This window comes from Nicotiana tabacum, chromosome 4 (genome assembly GCF_000715075.1).
Source record: "Nicotiana tabacum cultivar K326 chromosome 4, ASM71507v2, whole genome shotgun sequence".
Taxonomy (NCBI): Eukaryota; Viridiplantae; Streptophyta; class Magnoliopsida; order Solanales; family Solanaceae; genus Nicotiana; species Nicotiana tabacum.
This window is the reverse complement of record NC_134083.1, coordinates 49,202,726-49,230,372: the sequence shown is the minus strand read 5'-3', so window position 1 is coordinate 49,230,372 and position 27,647 is coordinate 49,202,726. Positions and strand designations below refer to the sequence as shown.

The 27,647-nt window shown below is 38.8% G+C and overlaps 3 protein-coding genes across 6 annotated transcripts; 1 reads left to right on the top strand and 2 right to left on the bottom strand.

Annotated features, from left to right (window-relative positions):
* Positions 1-246: 246 nt before the first annotated feature.
* Positions 247-14,595, bottom strand: LOC107767110 (tubulin-folding cofactor B). The gene is made up of 10 exons (XM_075251831.1): positions 14,455-14,595; positions 13,961-14,016; positions 13,751-13,863; positions 13,332-13,483; positions 13,044-13,162; positions 11,872-11,933; positions 3,730-3,771; positions 2,700-2,833; positions 1,430-1,499; positions 247-572 (listed from the first exon to the last, which is right to left on the bottom strand). The coding sequence occupies exons 3-10, from the start codon at positions 13,850-13,852 to the stop codon at positions 525-527; spliced, it is 729 nt and encodes a 242-aa protein (XP_075107932.1). The 5' UTR covers positions 13,853-13,863; positions 13,961-14,016; positions 14,455-14,595; the 3' UTR covers positions 247-524.
* On the top strand, positions 14,284-22,856 carry LOC107767108 (uncharacterized). 3 transcript variants are annotated; one of them, XR_001643835.2, is made up of 8 exons: positions 14,284-14,668; positions 14,763-14,861; positions 15,110-15,452; positions 15,922-16,056; positions 19,894-19,976; positions 20,502-20,571; positions 20,698-20,796; positions 21,825-21,930. XR_001643835.2 is itself a non-coding variant. In XM_016586030.2 (7 exons), the coding sequence occupies exons 1-7, from the start codon at positions 14,379-14,381 to the stop codon at positions 22,124-22,126; spliced, it is 1,152 nt and encodes a 383-aa protein (XP_016441516.1). In that variant the 5' UTR covers positions 14,287-14,378; the 3' UTR covers positions 22,127-22,856. The 3 variants fall into 3 exon arrangements, 1 of the variants encoding a protein (XP_016441516.1); XR_012708672.1 differs by lacking the exon at positions 20,698-20,796 and adding an exon at positions 22,031-22,856 and having other exon boundaries at positions 14,285-14,668; XM_016586030.2 differs by lacking the exons at positions 20,502-20,571; positions 20,698-20,796 and adding an exon at positions 22,031-22,856 and having other exon boundaries at positions 14,287-14,668.
* Positions 22,857-23,305: 449 nt separating this feature from the next.
* On the bottom strand, positions 23,306-27,103 carry LOC107767111 (NAC domain-containing protein 54-like). 2 transcript variants are annotated; one of them, XM_016586036.2, is made up of 3 exons: positions 26,867-27,103; positions 26,401-26,678; positions 23,306-23,851 (listed from the first exon to the last, which is right to left on the bottom strand). In XM_016586036.2, exons 1-3 carry the CDS (start codon positions 27,021-27,023, stop codon positions 23,558-23,560), a joined length of 729 nt encoding a protein of 242 aa, XP_016441522.1. In that variant the 5' UTR covers positions 27,024-27,103; the 3' UTR covers positions 23,306-23,557. The 2 variants fall into 2 exon arrangements, with proteins under 2 accessions (XP_016441522.1, XP_016441521.1); XM_016586035.2 differs by having other exon boundaries at positions 23,307-23,851; positions 26,398-26,678.
* Positions 27,104-27,647: the final 544 nt, after the last annotated feature.

Below are 27,647 nucleotides of genomic sequence, written 5' to 3'. Positions count from 1 at the left end.
TTTGCACCCTCTTGGAGAGGCTGAAAGTTAGCTATAGTTTCCTATCTGAATATTGCGACCACATAAATGTTAAAGACAGTAGGACACTTGCAGTAAATGATTTGAAAGGGATGAATATATGGCTACAAGTGCTAAGGAGAATGTTTCCCGAAGGATGAAGTTTAAAAGGGAGACTATCCTATACGATATATTTCACTTAGGTTGCTATGTCACCCCATCACTAGCTTTTGTCCACTGAAATAAACATCTCTGAAACTTGCTAACCGATTTGTACTTATAATCAACAGTAAGAACACATTCACAATCACAATAGCAATTGGTATACAACTGCCGAGTAAATGTTATAACTCACTCAGGTTTTGTCATCGAAGTGAAAATTTTTCTGAGTATTACCGTGACTTTCAATTAGGTAAGCTTGCTCATCTTTTCTGCTCAATTGTATATTTAAAACCGGCATCTCCTATCTATTAAAAGATTAAGCAAAGCAAAGCAAGCGGAGCAGCAGACTGGCGATTTCTTGAAATTTAAATTTCCTCTTCCTCAAAGGGGTCTTTTTCTGGATAATCTCCAATCTGCAACGCAGAATTTAGAGCTTGTCAAAAGGCCAGATCTAATGTAATTTACAACACTAACACAACTGTTTTCACTTTTGCATCCCAAACATTTTTCTTGGGGAAGTCGGTCAAGGTGAATAGGGGTGCACTTGTTTTCCGGTAGCCATTTCTAATTTCTTGACTCCTTTATGAAAACGAAATTTCAAAAATTGTAGTTTTAGATCAGCCAGAGTATGTGAAGTCAACCACACATCCTGTTCTGTATCCCCCAAGTCACAAAACTTAACAGTTAACCCACCTTTACATTCTCCAATACAGCTTGACTTCTATTTTATCAACTTCTTACAACTAAAAAGGTAAGCCATGAGTCCTCCATGTTCCTCATTAAATTATCAGTCATTTGATTTAAAATATACAACTCTTGACTTTTTTTTGAAAAGGATATACAACTCTGACTCTTCTTATCTTCATAGCATGCTCTTAAACGTTGATATTCAACTGAGCAACAAGGTTGTATAGCTTGAATTGCATTAGATGTCCCATAGCTAATATTGAATGCCTAGTATTAACAACTGAGAATAATCTCTTCATTTTATAAATCACTAAAGGCACAGTGGAATTGGATGTTTGTTTACGACATTCTAATCACAGCATCTCCAACTTCTCACATTATGAATATTCCCAAATCAAGATTCTATGACTTGTAATAAGTGTAAATATATTCATCTCAAGAAAGATAAACCATATCACATTTCAGCCCAAGCATGAAACAGATACTAGCAACATTAACTGACAAGTACAATTTTTTTATCAGAAAATTATCCGGCATGTTTATTAGGGCATTGAAATATGGCAACGATACCCTTAATACAAACCTTTACTTTGTCTGGTCGGACCATTGCACCATGAAGGGGAGGGCAGTCAAAGTAACGTTTCCCTTTCACCCTGTGAAACATATGAGAAGAATTTGGTTTAGATGCAGCAATTATTGTAGGAACCTTTTGAACAGTTTCCGAAATATAGCATTTCTTCAGAAGTGAAATTGCAAGTGTGGAGTATCAGAGTAAAAAAGAGAGCACTTGTGCGGTGTGTCAATACACAAGGCAAGCATTTCTGGAATAAGTAATCTGCAGCAATAGAGCTTAAGAGAACACTGGCCAAGCATTACACTTTATAATGCAGCAGAGCAGATACATCATTTGCTGCTCATGACGGGTGAGTTCCATATGACTTGTTACCTATCAATTGCTATCCCATTATTCTAAAATTCCCAATTTTCTGTTGATAATCATTTTCTTCACATAAATGAAACTTATCCCAACCTCTTGTGAAGCAAGATCTCGAGTAGATTATGCACCATCCGTGCTTTGGTAGTAACTCTAAGTTATAACCCCATCGGAACTGGATATATTCCACTCCTATATATATATATACTGTAGCACCCCAATAGTTCAAATACAATTTTCCAATTAATTTGGTGAATGCATATACCAATAGCTATTTACGTGCACCATTACCTGCCCACCCACCCCACACCCCCACCAGAAAAGAAAATCACATTTCTCAAAAATTAGTATGTTCTCTGCCATAAATTTGTGTACACCAACTTTAGGACGTGAAACTAAAGTAGTAAATAACTCGAGGCTAGTAAAAGAATTTACAGTCAATTGACTAAATATTTGGTTAGACCTGGAGAAGAAGAAATCTAATGCTGCTGTTTGAAAACAGGATCGTCAACACCAGATTGAGTTCAACCATAACAGAAGGAACACGTAACTAGTTTATCATCTGAAATCTCCTTCAAAATAATTAATGCAAGTAAAGATCGATTAAGCTTGTGGATGCAAGGGTAAACTTTTTCTGACTATAATAAGCACCAAGGGTGAAGAATTGGTTAACGCATGTCCTACAGTTGAAATTGGACATGTAAACATGGCTAAAGTTTCTAAAATAAGGATTGGTGCAAACGAGCCAATACAAGCAAACCATACGATCTTTCACCGGTAGGCAAGTCATTCATAAGAGAGATGCATAACACATGCTTCCTCACAGAGTAAACTCTCTACTGCTAGTTACTACCAATAAAATATATGTATAGCTACTTCAAACTAAGATTTAACTAGGAAGTTTGTGTTTCTGACATACATGCCGTCATGTTTTCCTGCTGGTTCATCAAACTGAACTCCAACCCAAAATCCAGGTGCAAGTGTTTCTGCCTGACCAACAAATTTGACCGTCCCTCTTCTCTCTCCAGGTTCCACTTCACATCTGTCCCCTATCTGCGATCACGAAGATAACAAAACCGGAGCCAAACAAGTTAACCATAACGCTAAACGATTATTCTTCTGAAACAGAAAACGTTAAGTTGCAGAAAGAAAATAAAGGAAAGAAGTGTCCAGAAGAACATTAACTCCTGCACCCCCACTGCGAAAAAAAATATCTAAAAAGGGGAAGAGAAAAACATAAAAGAGAAGGAAGAATCTTAACAAATTTAACAACAAAAGTACTGTATATGAACTAAAGAACCTATCTGTTGTGTTTCAGGTTAGGTAACAAATTGCAAATTTAATTCCATTCAGAAATAGAAGCACTCGAGGTATAAATGGTTTTGTCATAAACATATTGATGGCCTACCATCAAGTATCAGTAGTGACAACTATGAAATGAAAAGTGTTACTATAGATTATGTATCTCCACCCTTAGTTACAAGTCAAACTATCAATGATCCAATCAAAGAACAAAATTAATCTACAATAACTCACTAATTTATGCTAAGTTAAACCTTTCTCTTTCTATTTATTTGAATGTATATATTTTCTAATTTGGGTTGGAGGCACTTTTAGTCGCAGGAAAATACATTGTTGCAAATTGTTTAAAAGTACATATGCATACAAGGAAATTTCTTTGGGTACTTAGGGCAGGTATATTAGTCAACTATTTCATTTTGTAAATAGCATCTTCTCTGACAATCAGCAAACAAACTCTTTGCTTCAGCAAGAGATAGCGTATACCAAAATAATGTACATAAAGGCAAGCCTCAATAACTGCATATTTAAAAGGCTCACGTGAGAAAACTGAAGTATGGTCAAGAATGTATATACTACTTTAATATGAGAATGCAATAGACATATTACATAGCTTGAAAGAGAACTGCAATAGAGATAGATCAACTAACCTTAAAATTAACACATAGATCTCCCATATAGTTGTCAGATATCTGTTAGAAAACGCAAAGTGAGGAAATGAATAAAAGATCTAGCATCGCAAAATATACCAACATGACACAAAAATGACAAGTAAATAGTACTTTCAGCAACTGGTATTGTTCAGCACCAAAAAGCTCTTCCCAAAAAGTAGTGAGGCAAGGAACTTGCTATATTTTAGTGACAGTGATTCACTTAAACGTTGCAGCAGTTCTATAACCACCTGACTTTCCCTTCCAAACATCCACTCTAGATGGCATCTAAATTTTAAATAGCTTTTGTGTTAAGAAACTGAAAGGGAAAATGCTCTCAGGCACTTTCCCTGAGACACTTCTCCTTCATGCTTCCTAGGATTGCATCACCACCCACCAAGAGCCAAGCTTCCCGCAACCAAAACCCAGTAAAGTTCTCCGGCGTACGACCCCTCATGCGCGGCCCAGCTCCAGCGAGATCTCAGCCACGCGCCGGCGCGTGTGGCTTTTTCCGGCTAGATCTCACTTTTTCTTCTTCAGACAGCCTCTTCGCGAGGCTTTTCCGAGCCTACCCATCCCAGTTTTAACAAAATCCGAAGACTTTTTCTTTTTCCGGCGACGCATGTGGCTTTTTCCGGCCAGATCTCACCGTTTCTTCTTCGGGACAACCTCATCGCGAGGCTGTTCCGAGCCTACCTACCCAAGTATCTCCAAAATCCGATGTCTGAAACTATTTTTCGGCGACGGGTGAGGCTTTTTCCGACCAGATTTCACTTCTTCTTCTTCGGCCAGCCTCTTCGCGAGGCTTTTCGGACAACCGAATTTAGATATGATGGATTCTACATAGAGAAGCTCGTACTTCTCTCTAGAATCTAGAAAACTAGAAAACATGTCTTCCATCAAAGCTGCCTCTTGGCCAGCCCTAGAACGTGGGGGAAGATGCCATCGAAAGCTCGATGTAGGGCAGGAGCCGCACTTCTCGCTGTCTGAGTAGCACACTCTCAGGTGCAAGGGTTTCTTGGAATCTTGTCTGATTGGGTCTTTCTCCAAATGGGTTGGTTCTCCAAAGGCTGTTAGGAACTGGGCAGTAGAGGTATGGAACGTCAAGGACGGGCTGAAAATATCGCAACTGGGGGACACGCAATATCTCTTTCGATTTGTTGACGAGTCTCGAGCTTCAGAAATTCTTGTCAGAGGAAACAGGTGGTTCGATGGGAACTTCTTAAAGCTAGACAGATGGGTGGAGCACGATGGGTGTCTCGACCCTCGTTTCTCCGGCGAAACATTGGGGGTCAACATGGTGGGTCTCCCGGTGCATCTTTGGTGCCTTGACCTATTTAAGAAGATTGGGAAAATCTGTGGGGGTTTTATTGATGTCACTTGCAGCCTACATGATCTCTCGCGAATGAGGATTGTGGTGAGGAAAAGGGGCAGAATCCATGTCTCCACTGTGGTGGAGGATGGCTACTTGAGTTATAGGGTTTGGTTGAGCCCTGAATTTCGCCCTATCTTTATGCCTGTGATAGTGGCGGGAGAAAAGGGAAGGTCAAATAGAAGGGAGATGAGGGGAAATCAGTCTCTGAAGGGAGGGGAGGGCTCACCGGATCAGTGGACTAAGCCGGAATCAGACGTTAGATCGAGAAGAGACGGGGGGTTTGAATTTGGGAGAAGACGACAAAATTTTATCAGGAGGAAAAGACGTGAATGTCCCTGGGTTAGTGATGAGGGCTGGAAAGGCAGAATGGGACGGTCCTCTTTTAATTATCATAGGGCCGATCAAGATTTCAGCAAGTATAGGCCTGGGCTTCCACACATGGGCCCAGCAACTTTTCCCAATTCTAATAGAATTGATCCTAAGGGGGCCTGATTATTTCAAGCTGCGTCTGATAAGGCTCCTAAGCATATGGGAACAGTCGCTCCTTCTTCTGCCAATGGTGCTTCACACAGTGGTATTTCTTCACCGAGCTCTAGTGACCCGCGCCCCTCTTCGATGGCCCCTGCTTCAGGGGCAGCACCGGCTAAAGCTGGTGGTGTTACTCCACGGCCTCCCGCCTCTGATGGACCCAGCTACATCGCCCCCTTATATTCTCCTATGCTTAGCTGTGCTGAGGTTACACTTCAAGCTCCTTCTTCTTCTGGGGAGATTGTTGCGCCTGCCCCAATTGATGTTAGTGCCGGACCAGTAATTCCAGTTAATATACCGCCAAGGGTTCCATGCTCTCTCCCTTCCCGCTACCCTGCTGGCGTTTCTGGTCATTCCTATAGCAGCGGGGTGTTAATTTCAGAGGTTGGTGCCTCTCAAGGAAATGGTGAGATCCTTCCGGCACCTAAAGTTCCTATTGCTAGCAATGCTATGGTCTTGTATTCCTCCCGTAGGAGCAAGGAAATGGTACATACAGAAGACGCCTATCCAATTTCGTCACGGATTGGAGGAGGGGATATGTCCTTCTAGATGGAGGATAAACTATTAAATTTTGGAAAGTTATTAGGTGTTTCTTTTGAAGGGAAGGAAGATAGGGTGCTAGAACTGTTGAGGGAGATTGAGCAAACAGTCTTTTTATGATGGTGCAGGGAGGGAGTTGGGTCAAGGTGTTAAGCAAAATAATTTAGGGGATGTAGTGGTGTACCAGAGAAGGGGTCGGGTGTGTGACAGGGAGGAAGGGAGCTCGGCTAGAGGGGTGGGGGTGGGGAAAAGAAGGATATTGTTACTTATGGAAGTTAAGATTCTTTCATGGAATGTGAGGGGGATGAATGGCCCAACCAAAAAGGCCATCATCAAAGTGGGAGTTAGAGAGTAGGGTGCCAACCTAGTTTGTTTTCAGGAGACCAAAATGTAAGTTTTGTCGGATGCGATTGTGAGGAGTGTCTGGGGAGGTAGTTGGGTGAAATATGACTGGGTCCTAGTAGCGGGAAGTGCCGGGGGCATTCTTCTTATGTGGGATGATAGAAGCTTGGAGGTAAAGGAGATTAAGAAGGGAGTTTTTTCATTAGCAGCTCTTGTCAAAGATAGAATGAGTGGGGTGGAGTGGGGGTTTGGGGGAGTGTACGGACCGGTAGGAGAAGGGTCCAAGGTGTCTTTCTGGGAGGAACTGGCCAATGTTATGGGGGAATGGGACATTCCATGGGTTCTAGGGGGAGACTTTAACACTATTAGATTCCCGGAGGAGAGATTATGGTGTAGTTTGATTTCGAGGGCCACGGAGGAGTTTTCTGCCTTTAGATTCCTGGGGAGATTGTTGCGCCTGCCCCAATTGATGTTAGTGCCGGACCAGTAATTCCAGTTAATATACCGCCAAGGGTTCCATGCTCTCTCCCTTCCCGCTACCCTGCTGGCGTTTCTGGTCATTCCTATAGCAGCGGGGTGTTAATTTCAGAGGTTGGTGCCTCTCAAGGAAATGGTGAGATCCTTCCGGCACCTAAAGTTCCTATTGCTAGCAATGCTATGGTCTTGTATTCCTCCCGTAGGAGCAAGGAAATGGTACATACAGAAGACGCCTATCCAATTTCGTCACGGATTGGAGGAGGGGATATGTCCTTCTAGATGGAGGATAAACTATTAAACTTTGGAAAGTTATTAGGTGTTTCTTTTGAAGGGAAGGAAGATAGGGTGCTAGAACTGTTGAGGGAGATTGAGCAAACAGTCTTTTTATGATGGTGCAGGGAGGGAGTTGGGTCAAGGTGTTAAGCAAAATAATTTAGGGGATGTAGTGGTGTACCAGAGAAGGGGTCAGGTGTGTGACAGGGAGGAAGGGAGCTCGGCTAGAGGGGTGGGGGTGGGGAAAAGAGGGATATTGTTACTTATGGAAGTTAAGATTCTTTCATGGAATGTGAGGGGGATGAATGGCCCAACCAAAAAGGCCATCATCAAAGTGGGAGTTAGAGAGTAGGGTGCCAACCTAGTTTGTTTTCAGGAGACCAAAATGTAAGTTTTGTCGGATGCGATTGTGAGGAGTGTCTGGGGAGGTAGTTGGGTGAAATATGACTGGGTCCTAGTAGCGGGAAGTGCCGGGGGCATTCTTCTTATGTGGGATGATAGAAGCTTGGAGGTAAAGGAGATTAAGAAGGGAGTTTTTTCTTTAGCAGCTCTTGTCAAAGATAGAATGAGTGGGGTGGAGTGGGGGTTTGGGGGAGTGTACGGACCGGTAGGAGAAGGGTCCAAGGTGTCTTTCTGGGAGGAACTGGCCAATGTTATGGGGGAATGGGACATTCCATGGGTTCTAGGGGAGACTTTAACACTAATAGATTCCCGGAGGAGAGATTATGGTGTAGTTTGATTTCGAGGGCCACGGAGGAGTTTTCTGCCTTTATCAATGATCACTTTCTCATTGATCTTCCTCTGTCAGGGGAAAGGTTTACTTGGGCCAGGGCGGAGGATTCCAATTCAAGGTCTAGACTTGATAGATTTCTGATATCGCCCTCCTGGCCTGGGATGAGCTGGTGTCGAATGTGCTGCAGATTCCTTTACCTAGGCTAACTTCGGATCATTTGCCTATCTTGCTAGATGGATGCAGAGGGAGGGGGGCGCATGCTCTTTTCCGATTCGAGAACATATGGTTGAAAGTGCCATGATTTGGTGACAAAGTGAAAGAATGGTGGACAAGCTACGGGGTATCAGGGTCACCTTCATTCCGTCTTTCGAAGAAACTTAAATTGCTCAAGGGAGATATTATTAGGTGGAATAAGGAGGTTTTTGGAAGGGTAGAGATTAAAATGAGGGAGCTTATGCATGAATTGGGGGAATTAGAGAGAGGGGAAGGGGCGAGGGGGCTAGATGAATCTGAGAAAGCGAGATTGGGGGAGATTAAGAGGGAAATAGTCGAGTTAGCAATAGCTCAGGAGACTAGTTGGCGGCAAAAATCGAGGGCGCTCTGGTTAAAGGAGGGGGATTCGAATACCGAGTTTTTCCACAGGGTTGCGGTCGCAAATCGAAGGAGAAACTTCATAGAGTCCTCAGTTGTGGATGGGGTGAGGATTGAGGGAGAGGAGGAGGTAAAATGGGCGATAATGGGGTTTTATGAGAACTAATACAAAGAGGAAGTTAGTTGGAGGCCTACTTTGGGGGAATAGAGTTCAATCACATAGGGGAAGGAGACGACGAGTGGCTAGAAAGGGCTTCCGAGGAGGAGGAGGTGCACGAGGCTGTGTCGAGTTGTGCTGGTGATAAGGCCCCCGGGCTTGATGGTTTGTCCTTGGCCTTCTTCCAGCTCTGTTGGGACACCATTAAGGAGGAGTTGATGGAAGCCATTGAATACTTCCACGTGAATGGTGTTTTCGAGAGAAGTATCAATACTTCTTTTATTACTATTGTGCCTAAGAAAAAAGGTGTATCTTATATCAGAGGCTACATGCCTATTAGTCTCGTGGGGAGCATTTACAAGATTATTTCTAAAGTGCTCTCGAACAGACTCAAGAAGGTTCTTGACGTGTCTGTTTCGTCATCCCAGAATGCGTTTGTGGAAGGTAGGCAGATCCTGGACGCTGCTTCGGTGGCAAATGAACTTGTACTCTCCAGAAGGAAAAATAGAGAACACAGCTTACTGTGCAAGTTGGACCTTGAGAAGGCTTTCGACCATGTCAATTGGGAGTTCTTGGATTTCATTATGATGCGGATGGAGTTTGGGGTAAGATGGAGGGGATGGATCAAGTTCTGCATTTCCTCAGTCAAATTCTCTGTCCTGGTTAATGGTAGCCCGTGTGGTTTCTTTGGCAGCTCCAGGGTCTCAAGCAAGGTGACCCCCTATCCCCCATGCTATTCATTCTAGTGATGGATGCTCTGAGTAAAATGATGGATCGTGCGGCGGGCGGAGGCTTCTTGAGAGGATTCTCAACTCCGATCGGGGTGCTCAGTGCCCGAAGAGTCTCTCATTTGCTTTTTGCGGATGACACCCTGGTTTTCTGTGATGCCGATATGGATCAGTTGACCTACCTGAAGCAGGTCCTGCAGTGGTTTCAGATAGTATCAGGACTCAAAATCAACCTCGACAAGTGTAAGATTTTCCCGGTGGGTGAGGTTGCTAACATTGATGCTTTGTCTCATGTTCTCAGATGTAAGGTGGGCTCTCTTCCCACTACTTACCTAGGTATCCCATTGGGCGCTTCGCATAAGGATACTATAGTTTGGAATCAAGTGATTGAAAGGGTTGAAAAAAGATTAGCAGGATGGCAGAAACGGTACTTGTCAAAAGGCAGTAAGGAAGTGCTTATTAAAAGCACTTTATCGAGTATGCCTACCTATTACTTGTCCCAGTGGCAAGCTCCTGTGAGCATCATAGATAAACTGGAGCATCTTCAAAGGAATTTTCTTTGGGATGCGGCGGATGAAACTAGAAAATTTCATCTAGTGAATTGGCAGACAGTCACTTCCCCAAAGAAGTGGGGTGGACTTGGAGTAAAAGATATTAGGGTATTCAACAGAGCTTTGTTGGAGAAGTGGCTGTGGAGATTCGGGGTAGAAGAGCATGCTCTATGGAGGGAGGTCATAGTAGAAAAGTATGATTCCACGGGAAGGGGTTGGAGGACCAAGGCAATCACAGCACCTTTTGGGTGGGGCATGTGGAGGAGCATCATGAAGAATTGGGAAGCCTTCAATGGCAACATCACTTACAGGGTGGGAGATGGAAGGAGAATCAGCTTTTGGAATCACAGGTGGTGTGGAGAGGATACTCTGAGGGTCTCTTTCCCCCACGTCTTCAGAGTTTCAAACCAGAAGGAATTGATGGTCCAACAGATTCGCAAGGAGCATGGATGGGGTAGTATGAGACCTCTCATTTAGAAGGAACATGCAAGATTGGGAGATTGCGGAGCTCCAAGATTTGTTGGCACTGCTATATGGGCAAGACAGGCCCCAACCATTTTGTGATTCTTGGAGATGGGGGTTGCGTGGCGATGGTTTGTTCACCGTAAAGTCCTTTTACCAGAGTATGTTGGTGAGAGATGAGGCTACTTTTCCATACTCCTCGATCTGGATTCCTAAGGCGCCCACGAAGGTGTGCTTTTTTGCATGGCTAGCGGCGAGGAGAGTGATCTTGACTGCTGAAAATCTGCGAAAGAGTAGGAATTACGCTTGTTAGTTGGTGCTACATGCGTAAAAGCTCAGGGGAAGAAGTTGATCATCTTATTGCATTGCCCTGTGTCCTCAGGTTTGTGGAGGGCAATCCTGAATCTTTTTGGTGTTCAATGGGTGATGCCAAGCATTGTAAAGGAAATGTTATATAGCTGGGCCGGTTTCCGTAGAAGAAGCAAGCAAAAGGCGTGGAAGTTCGCCCCGTTAGCTCTCATGTGGATAGTTTGGGGGGAGAGAAATAGGAGAGCTTTTGAGGGGATTGCGTCTCCTTTTTCACATCTTAAGAATAGTCTTTTATCTTTGATCGCTTTTTGGTGCACTCATATAGCCCCTACTTGTGTAGAAGATTGGGCGTTTTTTGTAGAGAATCATGTTTTGATGTAAATTCTCTACTTTTTGGTATACTTTTTGTATACGGGAGTTTTTTCTCCTTTTTGATTAATACAATTTACCTTATAAAAAAAAATGGCATCTAAATTTGGTATGATGCCAAAAAATGCCCTTCATTTAAGGGTGAAGTGCTGAAGAGGTGGGTATAAGACAAGATATGTGGGAGGGAAAGGGTGAAGTGCTGGGAGCCTGGGAGGGTTGTGAGGCTAGAGCTTGTCAAGTGAAAGTGGTTGCTCTGAAGATGGGAGTGGGAGACTAAATATGCTGGGAAAAGGGGAAAGGGAGTGATCCAGTTAAAATGAGCCGGTTGAATTAACTGTTAATCAGCTAAAGTTTGAAAAACAGCCCTTTCATCTTCTTTTTATTTATACAAATCAGGATAATTTTATTGCCATTGTTGCATCAGGCTGCTGCCAAATATATGTACAAAATGATCTATCAACATAGTAACAACCTTTTTCTCTTACTCTCCACCATATGTTATTGGGGTAATATAATCGGATTGGAGGGTTAATTTGGAGATAAAGTTGAAAATTTCAAAACAATTTAGCCATTTAAGGTCCTAACTAATAACATAGTAAACTAAAGGGGAGATCCATGATATTTTGTTAAACTTGAGCAGAAGTCTAAGTAATTTACCATAAGTTTTTAACTTTTTATAAACATTGGAATATTAGTAGAAAACTTACTTTAGATTCTTGACCAGGCGGTTGCTTAAGCGGCAATGTATCCTTGAATTTTCTGAAAGTACCTAGAAAGTCACAGCAAACTTGTCACCTCTAGGACCCATCCCAGGAAGAAAAGACATAGAGCATGGGACGCCACCCCAGGAGCCATCATGATTCATGTGGTTCTTGTGGAAAGAGAGAAATATCAGAGCTTTTAAGGGGACACAAAATAAGTTCTGGTATAGCCTTTTATACTTAGTTTCTGGCACCCATGAAATCCATGTTTGCTTACAAGATTGAATGTCATTTGTAGAAAGCCGTATTATCATGTAGGGTATCTATATTTTGGTGCACGACTTATATGCTCGAGTAATTCCACATTTATAAAAAAAAAAATTACTTTATCAAAGAAAAAAGATATTTGCTAGCATATGGCAGCATTTGGTCCTCCAATGAAATCATGTTAATTTAGCGACTGAAAACATACTATAATCCATCGCGAAACTGTCATTTGAATGTATTTTCTTCTACAAATGGAAAAAAAAGAATTAGTCATACGGCTACTTCTTTGCATCTTCAAATAGACTGAACATGCCTCCATTTTAACTTCATGGACCATGCAGTTGGATATTAAGACATAAGTCAACCAGTCAAAAATTACAAGAGTATCATTTGTAGGTTAGGAACGTGATTAATTAGATAAAACTTGCACCTAACGTAATAGCAAAACAAAAGATGTTTGATTGGACAAACAAATCTTGCTACAAAATCTATATCCTTTTTTTTTTGGAACGGGTAAAGTGTGCTCTAATATATATAATCATTTGTACCGTGTGGCTCCTTCCTGGTTAAACCATAATAGGTAACTTGTCATGTAAAATTAGAAAGATGTCCATAGTGACTTACGTCAGAAAAATGGAGGAAAACCAAAGATCTAAAGAGTATGAGTGTTCTACAGTCATCTTAGAACCACAAGGGCAAGAAACTGAAGCAAATTCAGGAAGATCCAAAGGCTCTACTTCTCAGGGAATTATTTTTCAAATTATGTCATCCACTAATAAACCCTAATTGCCGGGAAACAAATTGAGGATTAAATTGACTTGAAGAGGCATTGTATTCGAGCCAAGGATAAATAAAATTAGAGAAGACATTTTATAAAGCAAATATGCCAAGTGAAACTCGTCAGCATTTACCGCCAAGTTTCCCATAAGCCTCTTCAGAGATAGTGTACTTTTCCACAAGTGATGTGTCCTCAAGCCAACCTCCAGAAGTCACTGATGATGGATCAAGATCAATAACATGCAGGCGATAACTGCAAAGGCAGACTGGTTAATCCAAATACATATCTCTGTATTAGTTCAAGTTCTTTCTGCACAAAATGCAGACAGGACATGATTTCAATACATAATACAGAGAGTTCATTGTCTAGAAAAGGACAATTAAAATATACTAGGTCTTCGGACAAAAAGAATTTTACTAACCCGTCCAATGGGGAATAAAAACCAAGTGGTCTTGCATTATCACTTAGGACTGAGATTTTAGCACCAGTTTCATCATAGAGCTCTAGGGACATTGAATTGACGGAAGTACCACACTTTTTCCAAAGCTTCTCTTTAACGGCTTCCACTGTCATCTGAAAACAAAGAGACAATGGACTGTAATGCACCGCACAAGTACATTCAAAATGAATTACGAGCCTCAATCGTTACTTCTATTATATCAAAGATGAGCCATTTGAAAGTCTAACTAATAAACTCATCGAGAACAGATGTAAAGCCGATTATATGTCTTTGCAGATTTAAAATTTAAGTTCCAATTATATAATTGATCTAATTATAGTAATAGTGGAACCTGCATAACTGATACTACCACTAAGCAAAGGTAAGAAACTTGCGAGTACCTGAAGAGAAAACCGGATTTCAGGGGAAAAGCTCTTAATATTGGAGTGAGTGACCCGTACAAGTACGGATTCATCTCCTTCAATCTGTAACCGAGATCCCATTATCCTTCTATCTGTAACGAGAGTAAAGCTTACAGGTGAAAATCAGATAGACCAAAAGTACACAAACCAACCACATCTATTAGAAAACATCAGAAACCCGATTATTACCTGAAAACTGCCGTTAGAATGCTGATTTTAGCACTCTCCACAGCACCCAAAGAGGTCTGCAGAGAGAGAAAGCGAGTGAGGGGGAACACTGATTTTGGAAAGAGAAAATCAAGGAATATGAAAAAGGAGAAATCTTTAGAGTCTCTAATTTTTGTTTTTCCTATTTATTTCCTTTTGTTTTTCTGTGATGTGGGACAGAAAAATAGCATGATCATTTAGGGCACAAAAAGAAAAAGGAATTAGTGTAACGTGGAGAAGCTAGTACGAGTAGTATTTAATTTTTGATAATTATCTTTTATTTAAACTAAACAAATACAGTATTAAACTGTGAATTTATGAGACAGTGCTTTCCTTAGACCTTTTGAGAAAAAAGAGCTTTCTAAACCGAACGGCGTTATTAACCTAGAACTAGAAGTGGATGTTCTGCTTGTGTAGACATCATAGAGTTCCCAGTTTGATTTCCAAGTTTAGGACTACGACAATTGCCTCAGTACCTCGTATAACAACAGGAAGCGGCGTTAGCGTTACCAGCAACTGTTCCCGAGGAGAAACAAAACCGCCGCCGTCAACCCAGATGAAGAGACCCGCAGTTCTTTACCATTACCCCTGCCCCGATGGAGCTTTTGCTGCTTTGGCCGCTCACCTTTATTTTTCTTCCATACACATAACTCCTCTTTACTTCCCAAACACCGTTTACTCTCCTCTCAGGTAGATAGATATCTCTCTTTGTTTCTTTGCACATTCCCTTTTAAGTCACTGTTAAAGGGTTATTTTTGTTTTCTAACCATCTTTTTATTTATAGGGCGGAAGACCTTCCTCTAAATGAAATTGATCATGTTTACCTCTTGGATTTTGTGGGTCCATCTGGTTTTGTTCCCCAACTCCACTCTAAAGTTGACTGGTAAGTCTTTTGTCTTCTCAGTTTTCTATATTTCAGCATGTGGGATTTATGTTTACTAATGCCTTCATAAATGTTTGAACACGGTTGCAGTGGCAGTTTTTTTCAAAATCAACTATCTGATTTTTCTGTGGTTAAAGTTCATTTTTTGGGCAAAAATGTTTGTATTTCTGTATGTATTCGAGAAATTAATGGAATCACAGTTTCTATGCTCATTGCTTTTTTTCTTTTTCCTTTTATTTGGTATGCAGTGTTGTTGTATTAGACCATCACAAGACTGCACGAGAGCTGTTAGGTGGAGGGACATATGTGAGTGAAAATTTGATTAAAGTGATCGACATGGGTAGAAGTGGGGCTACGATTGCTTATGATTATTTCAAGGAGAAGCTCATAAATGGGGGGGACAATAACAGAGCTGCCGATGGCAATGCACTAAAGATTGGTGAATTTGACAGAGTGAGGAGATTATTCGAATATATAGAGGACAGAGATTTGTGGAGATGGAAACTTCCAGACAGTAAAGCATTCAGCAGCGGCTTGGATGATCGTAATATTGAATATGATGTCAATTTGAACCCCTCCTTGTTTCAACAGGTTGTTCCTACTGGCTGTGTTATTTTCTAATGAGCAACTGTTTTGTTATTGAAGTGGTTATAAACCCAACTAATTGAGAGTCCTATTGAAGTGCAAATGATAATTAAAGTGTCGATTTCGTGGCTGATGTATTCATGCACACAGAATATACCCGTGGTTGAATAGGTTTTCTTAATAAAGAAGTGTTAGTTATATCACATGCCAGAATTAGATCCACTTGAAGTAAGGAACTGATGCAGCAACTCAGTATAGCTCCGACCCTTTTTGCTTCCGTAAATAACTGAGAGGCTTAGAAGTTTGGGGAAATTGGTGATGTTCTTTGGCACAAAGTCCAGCAGATTCGTTGAATTTTTGAATCCTGGTTACATGCACCAATTTCATATACTTGAACATAATCAAAGCAGTTTTCTATTGCCCAAATTTGTGTCTTGCAGGCTGTTCCCTACTCTAATGATTTCCTTTCCTGCAGTTGCTTGCTTTGAATCTAAAATCTGTTATTGAGCAAGGAAAGATAAGTTTGTCCCACAAGCAGAAACGAATTGATGAGGTCCTTGAGAAGTCATTTGAGATAGCACTTGGAGCTGGAACATTTGGTTGTTGCCTGGTAAAGATCCAAGACTTGTTCATCTCGTGACCATGGAGGTTTTTTGTAATGAACTTTTGGTTGTTAAATAGGCAATATGCCATCATATGCATTTAATTAGCACGAACACATTCTAGGCTTTATGGCTTGCTCTTCACACATGGATAAACAAATGACTTTGTGCTAACTCCCAATGCTCACGGAAAATCTATTGATTGCTGAAGGACTCACACCGGGTTTTGAATCCTTCTGAAGAATGATGAATGCACAAATGCAAGCGAGTATTTATTTTTTGATTGTTAAAAGCGAGTATTGTTATTCTTATAACCCATGATACGCCTTTCATGGCTTTAGAGCTTGTGAGATCATCTTAATAGTACTAGATCACTTTTTGGAAGTTGTCAATGAGCCAAAGACTAAGTTGCTGCCATCACTTGTATCCCGATGCTCTTTCAATGATATTATCTTACTTCATCAAAAAAAGTTGCTGCCATCACTTGTAATTGGAATTTAAGCTTTCAAATGAAAAATGATGGGGCCGGGGGGGGGGGGTCTAGGAGGTGGAACGTGTATAAGGTATGAAAAATGATACTTTTTTTTCTTATTTAAAAAATAAAGTTTACAAGGTGCCTTATGTATTCTACATCAGTGTAATCAAAGGCGAAATGCGCAAAAAAGCTCTAAGGTCCGTTGGGGCTTTAAGCGCAAAGTGCAAATAAAGCGTGGGCTTTAATGAAAAAAGGCGCAACGGGAGAAAAAGTAAAAATATGTATATGTATTCCAAGACTAATAATTATAAGCATGAATAACAAATATTACTGGGTTGTTGTTGTTGTTGTTGTTGTTAAATAACAAATATATGGACAAAGAAATTTAAAAAAATTACGATAAAGTGAAATATCAAATGTTTAATGTCGCATTTTCAGGATTATACTCATTGACAAGGAAAAGTATGCCTTAGAGCCTTGATGCGACATTAAAGTGCCCACAAAGCGAGGCGAAGCGCGCAACATGTTTTGAGCCTCGCTTCACGGCTTAAGCGCGCCTTTGACAACACTGTTCTACATCTGAATATCTTGGGATGTACTTAATGACTATTTCTTTTTGAGGAGGGTGAATGAAAAATTGAACAGCGTATAACGTGTTGCCCTCCAAATTTTCAAGCTTCTACGATATAGGTTATGTGTCTGTTACTTCTTGTTTTCATATGAGAACAACTCTTTCAGGAGTCGACTCTTCAAGCTGTGTTAGAAGCTTAGCAAAATAACTAGCCAGAGATCTTTTGTTTTATGGTCAGTGTTTCTTTACCTTTCACAGGCTCTAACCTGCTCTTTCCCAATCTTACTCTTGGCTGACATGAACTAGTTGCCAAAGTCACGTCAGTCAAATGATTAGGCTGGTTCCTCTTGTATGACTGGTCATTGAGATTTCTTTTGTTTATCATGCAAAGGCTGTTCTTTAGGATTTTACGGATCATATGAGATTGAGCTATTGAAGTATTAAAGTCGTAGGGAACCATATCCTTTAGCAGCTATTATTCTACTAGTGATCCTCTTAGTTATCTTGATTGCAGAAGAAAACACAAAGAAGTACAACAACTTGCGGAAAATTGTCTGGCTACTTAATTTTGATTTGAGGAGGCAATGAAAGCACTGTTTAATATTGTAGAAGGTCGGAAGGAAAGTGTCTTAGCTGATTAGGCATAATACAAAGGATGTAGGCAAGTCGTGTGTGGAATTGCCGAAGTGAAGGATAATTTTCTGAAAAGGGACATGTTTTTTGATAAACCCCCCTCCCTGTCTGTGCTATATGGAGCTCGAGCAGGGCATTCACTTTGTTGTTTCTGATATGTTGCTTTTTTGTTTTGGTTTGGCTGTTTCGACTTCTAGGTTTTGCTTCTATTGGCTCATTTGTGATAGATTTTGACTTATTCAAAGGGGGCCAAAAACTAAAGAAAAAAGAGGAATACAACAGTTATGTTAACCAGTTATATGTCCAATAATGACCCCTGCCACTTTAGGCACAAATTCTGTAAAACTCAGCCTCTTTTCAGAAAAGAAATCAATTTTCTACTGCGGAACTGCTTTTAACCATATTTAGAGCAAGAAGACAAGGTAATATTGGAAGTGTTTATATTCTTTCTTTTCTCCTTTTTCACTTTAACGTATCTCTTAAATACATCCTTATTTTCTTGCTCCTTTAAGAGCCTTTTCTTTAAATTTGTAAAATATCACCCTCCCTCCTTTCCACGTGTCTAATCCCCTCGCAGGGCATTTAAGAGACTATATAATCTTACCAGTCATAAGCATTCAGGTGGATACATATGCAAAAGATATACATAGGTAATATCAGATGGGAACTAGAAAGTCAACTCCTTATAAACTTTTTGAGGTTTGGCTGCAGAATATAGGAATTGAAAGCCAAAGATATCTGTATTTTACTCTCTAAGTTAATTATATATCCTCCCAGTACCTTTTATTTCTCTGGATTAAGGATAAGCAAGCTCACCATACACAATAGCATAAAATCTATCTGATTTTGTGAGATTGCTGCAATCTCTTAGTTTATACCAGAAATCAGATTATAATGTTGGAGAGGTGATTTGCAGTGTCAAACCATTCAAGGTTCAATGTAGTAGTTCTGACATTTCTTTGAATATTCTTTGCGTCATTTAACCTGCCAATGGAATTCCTGACTAATGTTCATTTCATATTAGAGACCTCAATTGTAAAGTGGCCTTGGGCTGCCTGGCAAGCTACTACCACTCTTTTTGTTTAAAGTGTACCCACAGAAATGTGCACATGTACATTTTCCCGAGTGATATGAGAAGTTGTTATCATTTACTGCACAAAGGTCTACGAGACGAACAATGTGCTAAATCATCAAGGGCAGGGAAAAAGTGCAATATATTCCCCGCGCAAAGCTAGAAAACATGCTATGTTGCTTGCTGAGGTTTTCCCTAAAAATAGTTCTTCTGTACATTTTGTGCGATCTATTGGCTCATTGATAATTGTGTGCTTCACTTAGAGCAAACACAGGCAGGAGATTGAGTTAATCTGTTAGAAATAATATAAGGTCTGTAGTAATCATGTGAGGTTGCTGTTTTATGTCTTATAATCATCATACTTAATGTCAGTCACGTAATATAAGGTTTGTAGTTGAGTAGATTAAATTCTAGATTGCCTTTATTTACCCCTGGAAACTCCTGTTTTGTGTTTATCCCACTCATGTCAAGAATTCCTAAAGTGTCATTCATTCTTCTATCAAGTGGAAGTTGAATCTTAATGTGTCATTTCTCCCTAGTGGTGTCCTGATTATTGAAAGCTCCTGCCTGTTTAAGGTATGTGAATTTAACAATTCAAAGGTGTGCATGGGGATGAAGTCATTTATTTATCTAATTCATTCGAGGGTATGGATATCAGTGTCTATTATTTGGACGCTGTTTATGTCTCCAATTTTATAAGATGTCCCCGAAGGACTATGGAGGCTGCTTATCTGCGAATGCTCAATGGCTCAATAAACTACTTTATATGTATCTGGTGCCTTGGAAGAAATGAATGAATATGCCCGGTGTTTGTGGCTGACGAAAAAAAACTTTTCAAGTGTACGTTAAAAGATATAATTCCTTAGCAACAAGCAAGCTATGCTTTCCCTGATACATGAATTCTTTCTAAGGGTGCTCCTCTAATTTCACTTAATACTAATATACCTTATTTTGGGCACAATGCTTAAACTCAGAAATTATCAGCAACCAGATGTTATGGTTTGGTGCAATATTTACTATAGACTAGATTTTTAAATTATTTACGTATTGCTCTGATGATTTGAGTGACAAGATGATTCAATCTGTTTCTGCAGGCAGTTAATGCAGATTCTTTGTCCGAGTTAAGAAGTGAGCTTGGGAACCAGTTGGCTGTTAGAAGTCGTAATATGAAGTTGAGGTTTGTACTTCCCAGCTTCTTGTATGCATTGCTCATGATATAAGTTTGACATAAAGGTTAATATTATTTATTGCTGATCTTATAGTTGAAGCAAGCACTTTTGATTTCATGAACATGCTTTATTCAAAGAAATTGTGATGTAAATGCACTTTCAATTTTTTGAAGTATATGATCACCTTATCGAAAAGCTTAAGTTGGTAAAAGGATGATACCTTTATTTATTTAATTATGTCTTAACATGCTTCTAACATGAAGCTTGATTTTTTTTCCTTGGGTCAAGGACGTGGAAATGCTTTTTGATAGTTGGTAGTGGTGAAACTTGAATCAAGGATCTCTACCTGCTCAACTACCATGTTGAAGTACGTGATGACCTCATTTAGAAGATAAATTGGTTGGATAGAGGACACATTTAGTTATGTGTTAAGTTCTTAACAGCTTATAATAGTCTAAAGCGATGAAAAAGACGGCTTTTTGCATGTCGAAGTTGCAAATTTGTTTTGCTAATGGCACTCATTTCATTTATAGGTTGGAAGTTGGATCAATGGGGTTTGTGTCAGAAAACTATAAGGCATTTACCTTGAAAAGTAGATTTCAGGTGGCTACTTCAAATATACTTATAATCTGAACCCAGATTGCTACTTGCATTTTTTCTGTTTCTGTTTTTGTAATTTTTGATAGGTTGGCTGTTGAAAGATCTAAATGAGCTGACATTGTGTATTAGGCAAATGAAGAGTTCACATGACATAATAAGCAGAACTTGGTATATTAGAGAGTACAAAGCAGTGTGGTGTTACTCTCTTGGCATACGATGATTGTGTTGGTCAGTGTTTACAATTTTTTGCATTTGGCCCAGTTCATTCATAGAAATTCGTATCGACGTGACTTATTCTGGCATAGTTTATTAAAGAATTTATATATAACAGAAGGCTGAATAGATCTGTTTTGACTTGCATAAAGTTGAGGACTTGCTGAAAAAAGTTGAAAGAGCAGCAATTTGAGTATTTTGACCCCAAAGATGTTCACAGATCAGTAGATTTGGTTCCGATTTACATGTAGTTGAGGACTTGCTTAAGAAAGTTGAGAGAGCAGCTGTTTCGAGTTTTTTGTCAGACAATAAGCTGTTAAAAATATTGGAGGGTTTATGCAAAATATAGAATTGGACAGTTCAAAGAAAGTTGGCTGAATATTATGTTCTAGGGATAGTGAGAAAATGAAAGAATGAGTTGATGCTGTTGAGTAAGCATGCTGCAAGTTGTCTTTGCTGGAGGTCCTAGAATGCTGTAATTTTGGGAGATGGTCAGGAACAGTGTGGACTTCTGTATGAATCTTGTCTTAATGTGCAGGAGAATAGCAGAAGGGAGGTTACAAGAACTATAACAGAAAAAAAAAAGGGTCTTCATTAGTTCTAACTTTTAAAAAAATTATTCTTCATTACCACTGCAGCTAATACCTCCAATGCAACAGTAAACTTGTTCTTTGTGTCATATAAAAACCAAGACTTGATTACTGAATATATATGGTATAGGGTGAGTGACAAACTGACTCAATGTCGCTCGGTCATATAGCCCAAAAAAAGTGGATGATCATGATATGATGATGAAAGAAGAAATTGGTGAATAAAAAAGAAGATAACTTTTTATCCTTTCGTGAAAAATAATGATAACTTGAACTAATTTTAAAGAAAAATAGTCATGGTTTCTTCTTGAACCATACTTTTGAATTTCGATAATCATATCATTTCACGAAGCTTCAAAATCAAGCTAGCAATGATCATTAATCTTATTTAATTAATTGCTGAATGATGCTTGTAGAAATAATACTTCATTGTTCTCGTGGGCTGTATGTCAGGGGGATTGGAGCTGTTGTTTATAAGGTACCGGAGCTTGAAAATGATCAAATGTTAAAAGTTAGTCTGAGGAGCATTGGTGATGAGGATACGACATCTATCTCTCAGGTTCTTAGGGTCTTCTTGCTTTGTTTACTTTTCTTATCTTTCAATGAGTAATAAAATATAGTTTGTCGTAATATATAATGTATTTCTTGGGATTTCGCAGGCATTTGGTGGTGGTGGGCATCGAAATGCCAGTTCGTTTATGTTAAACTCAGCTGAGTTTGAGAATTGGAAGGTTTCAAATAGAACTTCGACATAGGTGAAATATTACCCTGAATGTTTTGAAATGCCAGATCTAATTGATGTTTGACCCTTGGTCTTGGCTATTTACTGTCTGGCAACTAGGTCTTAGGAAATGCTAACAGTCAAAACTGAATAATCCAGAGCCTACCCATGCTGCACTTTTTTTCCATATGTGCACATGATCCCTACTTGCTATCTGCATACATCTTTTGTCCCATGACAACAGAAGTAGCATAATCTCTTGGCAGCAAATGCAGTCGGGATTTATAGGATTGCTTGTTCATTCTAGAGCTAGACTTCAAACCTTCTACTAGTGTCAGTCTTAGAGTCAAAGGTGGTCAATATAGCTCTATGTTTTATGTAAAAACTTTACCAGTGTGACGTGCTGTGACAACCTCCCTGATCTAAAAGAATGTGGAGCACTTGCTATGCTATTTACTGCTGATGAATTGGAATTAGTTGAATTCTGGAGAATCATCCTTTTGTGTAGTGGGATCTACTTTTGCAAGGCATGCAGTGGTCCAGTCTCTGGTGGTTTTCTTTTGGACAAAAATGGACAATTTTATTGATTTCAGATGATAAAACACAGAGAAACTAAGAATGCCGAGCATCTTCTCACGTCTAGGTAGTGCTGATTGGTGCTCTTTCGGCAATAACTTTCTTTTAGTAGTTGGATTGCATTTCAGTATGAACCTTTATTTGCTTCCGCGTGAAATATTGGAATACAGCATCCATATTGTCACGAACATCTATTGTTTTATGGTTGGCGCAACTTTTCCAATTACATAGCTGTTTTTGCTAATACTGAAATTCCATTATCACATTGATTCTATAATCTGAAATATGTTTAAGGATTGTCACATCCAGGTCAGGAGTCTCGTTGAGGAAATATGGTCTATAGACATTGACGCATTTTCCATTTTCCATATAGCCTCTGGCCCATCATTAAGCTAGACTGTGCTATAAAATTAGGCCCCTACCAATTTATCGACATCGGTTCAAGTATAGTAGAAACAAGAAAGGCGAAAAAGAGATGATGCTCATTACAAATGTGTATAGAGTAATTGCTGATTGCGATATTTAGATAGTGGCTATCGACAACCTAATATTACCTTATGGTAGTCAAATTTCCATACAATTTGTGTACTGCTCTCAGAAGAATTGGAAAAAGAAGAACGAAATAAGAAGAAGAAAACAGAAAATAACAACCCATTACCCTTTATTTCACAAGTATAACACCATGACAGCCTCAAGAAAGAGGCCAAAATCTGAACCTGTAAAGCCACAAGATAAACTGGCCGGCTGTATAGATATATAATTTAAAAACCCCTAAATACAATTAGTGAAATCATTGTCCATAATCAAGATAAACAAAAGTTACAAACTTTATCAAATAATATGGATTATTAAGAAGAATTATATGTCATCGGTCACAGAAAGCTCGTGTTTAGTTTGTGAAAGCAAGTGGAGAGATCTCTTCGCCTTGAAAGGGAGAGTTGGAAGAACACCATGCATCTTCTGTAATGAACTGCATCCAAGAATCATCCTTTTCTTCTTCTTCTTCTTCCATACAGGAAGATGATGCTAATGGTACATCAGGCGATGTCGTTTCGTACTCATGAACATTAATGCTTTGGGTTAATGGGTACTCAAATGATGGTACAGTACTAGGTTGGCCTAGCTCTTCTATTTCAGAACAAACACCATTTTTCTTGAAAACACGACACAATGCATATGAATCCTGCTCGCATAACAACAAACAAATAAACAAACAAACAAGAATGTCAATTAGGTATATTGGTACGAGTTTGATTAACTTCTATACAACGATAATTTAAAAAAAATTATACTATAATATCAGATAACTAAGTAACTGTAACAAAAGTGATATTAGTATTATGTATGAGTTGTCAAATCTAGCATCTTTATTGTTTTCAGAGAGAGAAGAAAAGATTTTCTGCTAAATGAGAACATAACAAGTACATTTGCTGACAACAAAAGATTGAGTCATAGACTTTGTACTAGTCAATAATTGGGGCTGCTGGATTTTGATTTGATAAAAATAGCTAGCTCCCTAGAAGAGATCCTAAAGGAGGGACAAATGCTGAAAAAGGGAAGATCATTCGCTTCTCTACTTCTATGTAAAACAAAGTATAGTTCACAGATTCTTCTTGTCCCTATTCCTTAATTCTCCCCTCCCTCTTCTCTCTCTCTCTCCTTTGCTATCCAATCTTAATTAGAATTTAAAAGTACAATTTCACTCAACTTAAAATGCCAATAATAAGCAAAACAATGGACACTAACAGAATGGAATCATTTTATTATTTAATATTTTCTAATTAAGGGAGTTCTAACTTCAAATCAAGAAAGTTTGAACAAAAAGGAGAATTCAGTTCTATGGTTAAGGTCATTGTTAAATGTATACGTTGGGGCAATGGCTAATAGTGAACATCCATTGGCTTATTCAAGTAAACTGGAATAAAGTGAAAAGCAACCGACACCTTAGCTTCTTACAAAAAATGAAAGTGAATGGAGGGGTGGCCCCCCTGTGCTTTTAGGTAAAAACCAAGGGATAATGATTTCAGTTTTTTGTGGAAGAATCTTTGATTGCGAGATCAGAGTGTTTTTTAATCAATGATCATGAAAGATGAGGAGAAAAATCAACAAAAAAATAAAGCAAGTGGAGTACTTGATGATTGGAGGCTATAACAGATTCAGTCTTAGGGAAGGATGTTACTTTTGTCTTACTATCCAAAAGACAAAGTGAAACTATACACTTTTGTCACTCAAGTAACGAATATGTCAGTTAGCTATTTGTTCATATAAAATTAAAATCATCATAAGAGAATCTTATCATATATTATATAATATAACACAAAATAGTAAAAAAGAGAAAAAGAACTAAAGAAGGAAAGAGAAAGTTAGTGTTAGTAAGAGACAAAAGCCCTAGCTTTCCATGCAATGCCATGCAGTCCACGTTCCTCTATCTCTTTTACTATCTCCTTATCAAATTTTAAGTTGTACTATCTTAGCTTATGATCTGAGAAAATGGTTTTTACACCCTTTCCCTTGCTTTTGTATGAAAATAATTTTTTCACTCTTTTGATGTTCTTTTACTTTCTTTTTTTCCCGTGTTTCTCCCTTGCTTTCTCAAATAACTCTTGAGTTGAGAGAGAGAGAGGGTAAATCAAAAGCCAGATAACATGGGGCACATGGTAAAGACATTTAGACATTTAATCTTCTTGCTTTTTATCCATCCTTTAAGTGTAAAAAGAGGATTGATGAGACATATCGAGAGCTAATGCTTTTTTAATTTTCCAGCAAATTACGGCTTACAAAATCCATGCTTTTAAAGTCAAATGCTGACACCTGCGCCTAAGTGATGTTAACGAGTAATAAAGAGAGGCCTGGTTGGTAATTTTTCAAAGAGATTAAAAGTTTTGAAATCGTAATTAACGCATGAGAAAAGGTACTAACAGGGAGGGATTGTAAAAGCTAAATGTAAAAAAAAAATGATTTAAATAAATGTAGACTAAATGATCTAGATCAAATTTCCCATAAACAAGAAAGCGTTTCTTTCTCTTGAATTTTAAAAACAAGACTTAGTGTGCTGATATTTAAACAGTGAAAATTTTCGTACTTGCACAGTATAAAATATATTTACATGATCAATTCACTTGCATGTATCTCTTGAAAAACTAGCATTATTTGGTAATCTCATAAAAATGATAACTAATCTAACGTCACATATTAAAATCCACTTATAGTGTATAAAATTTCACATTATATACAGCTTAAATTCTATGAGTAATTAGTTCTTTTGTAATTTTTTTTCTTTGTTACAATCTCTCTACACGCATTTCCAACTATTTGAATGCTCCAAATATTAACGCAGGAAAATCATCAATAGATAAAAAAAATGAAGATATGGTGCAGAAGAAAATGCAGGAAAGTCGATAATGATGTACTTAAGGAGCCAAATCATACTGATCTCGCCAAGCAATCTTTCAAAACACACATGGTACAATCTGTTTTAATGATTACCTTTCTATTCTGAGTATATTACGAAAAGCAGAATACAGCTTGTTGTTAGTATATAAATAAGAATCACAAAAAAAAAAAAAATTAAAAAAAAAAAAAAGAGAGAGAAAGAGTAATGAAGATTTTTCATGGATTATTAGATCGACATTTCAATCAGGACTGCTGTTAACTAATTAAGGTACCTGTAATGATCCCAGTGATTAAATTGGTATATTAATTAATTATAAATTAGAATCACATACGAACTACCTGAATGCTGGAGATTTCGTCGCATTCTTTATCATCCAGTCGATATTCATGCATTACCCAATCAGTCCTAATCCCCTGAGGTGCTCTTCCCCTGTAGTAAACCAGTGTTTTCTTCATTCCAATTGCCCTATTCTGTGAACTTACTCTCCGATCTTTCCCTGTAGATTTCCAGTATCCAGCTCTTGTCGCTCTATTCGTTCTGAATCCATTTGGATATTTCCTGTCCCTTGGACCAAAGAAATACCATTCTGGATCCCTACTTGGCAAAAATGATTTCTCTGCAAAAAGAAAATGTTGCAAGGTACTTTAATTTAATGAAATGATTACATTGTCGATAATCATGACATATTTGACGAAAACTAAAGGGTAGTCAAAAATTAAAGTGCAGCATTAATTGAACTAATTAAACAAATCTATCGTTAATACTGATTGAAAAGGGAGTGTAAGATGAGGAAATTAAATTAACCTGCTAATTCCCAAGGCTCACATTTGTAGAGATCAACTTCAGGAATAATATCAAGTTCAATTTCTTGACCATGAATTTTTCTCTTTAGATAATAATTGACAAGCTCTTCATCAGTGGGATGGAACCTAAAACCAGGTGGTAGTCCAACGGGTGCCATTATCTCTTAAATTCCTCCGCCGCCGTCAGCCACTGCCACCACCGCGAGACTCCCTATTGAATGATCAGGGCCTTTAGTTTGCTTTAGGATTAGTATCTATGATACAATAATGTAGTGTATATATATAAAAGGGATTCAAAGTCCTTTGTCTTTGATTGAGTCATTTTTTTTTTCCTTCACTTTATCTCTTTTCCAGATTCTCATAAAACGTTTCTCTCAAGCACTACTAGTACTGTCTTCTTTCATACTACTGGTTGGTTAACACTACGTACTACTACTTCTTTAGTGGTTATTTCTGCAAAAACTAGCTCTTTTCACTAAAATATAAAAACTGCATGCGGCAGAGAGGCCAGTCAGCCACCCTTTGCTTTATCTCGTGATGTTTAATGCCTAACGCAAGGAGAAAACATGAAAGGTTATTCAAATCGGCTGTCTCTAATCATGTGCAAATTAATTAATACAGCCTATAATTAAAACTTTAAATCTAGAGTTGTTTCTTTTTCCTTTTTGGTTTGAGCTTCATTACTATTGTTAAATTAGTATAGTGAGACTAGGAAATGTGTCGTAAAACGTGTTGGTGTATCTCAAGTGACAAGTGAATTCGTGGATATATAGAGCAATATG

What these genes read in the sequence shown, in the direction of transcription:
- LOC107767111 (XM_016586035.2), bottom strand. Translation starts at nt 27,023, where the DNA reads ATGGCACCCGTTGGACTACCACCTGGTTTTAGGTTCCATCCCACTGAT. An exon ending in TGAGCCTTGGGAATTAGCAG is followed by an intron (nt 26,679 to 26,866) that starts GTTAATTTAATT and finishes TTCTTTTTGCAG; the next exon opens with AGAAATCATTTTTGCCAAGT. An exon ending in AAATCTCCAGCATTCAGGTA is followed by an intron (nt 23,852 to 26,397) that starts GTTCGTATGTGA and finishes TTATGCGAGCAG; the next exon opens with GATTCATATGCATTGTGTCG.
- LOC107767110 (XM_075251831.1), bottom strand. Translation starts at nt 13,852, where the DNA reads ATGGGATCTCGGTTACAGATTGAAGGAGATGAATCCGTACTTGTACGG. An exon ending in TTTTATTCCCCATTGGACGG is followed by an intron (nt 13,163 to 13,331) that starts GTTAGTAAAATT and finishes CTGCCTTTGCAG; the next exon opens with TTATCGCCTGCATGTTATTG. An exon ending in CGCCTGGTCAAGAATCTAAA is followed by an intron (nt 3,772 to 11,871) that starts GTAAGTTTTCTA and finishes GTTTTCTAACAG; the next exon opens with ATATCTGACAACTATATGGG.
- LOC107767108 (XM_016586030.2), top strand. Translation starts at nt 14,379, where the DNA reads ATGTTCTGCTTGTGTAGACATCATAGAGTTCCCAGTTTGATTTCCAAG. An exon ending in CTCCACTCTAAAGTTGACTG is followed by an intron (nt 14,862 to 15,109) that starts GTAAGTCTTTTG and finishes TTTGGTATGCAG; the next exon opens with TGTTGTTGTATTAGACCATC. An exon ending in GAACATTTGGTTGTTGCCTG is followed by an intron (nt 16,057 to 19,893) that starts GTAAAGATCCAA and finishes CTGTTTCTGCAG; the next exon opens with GCAGTTAATGCAGATTCTTT.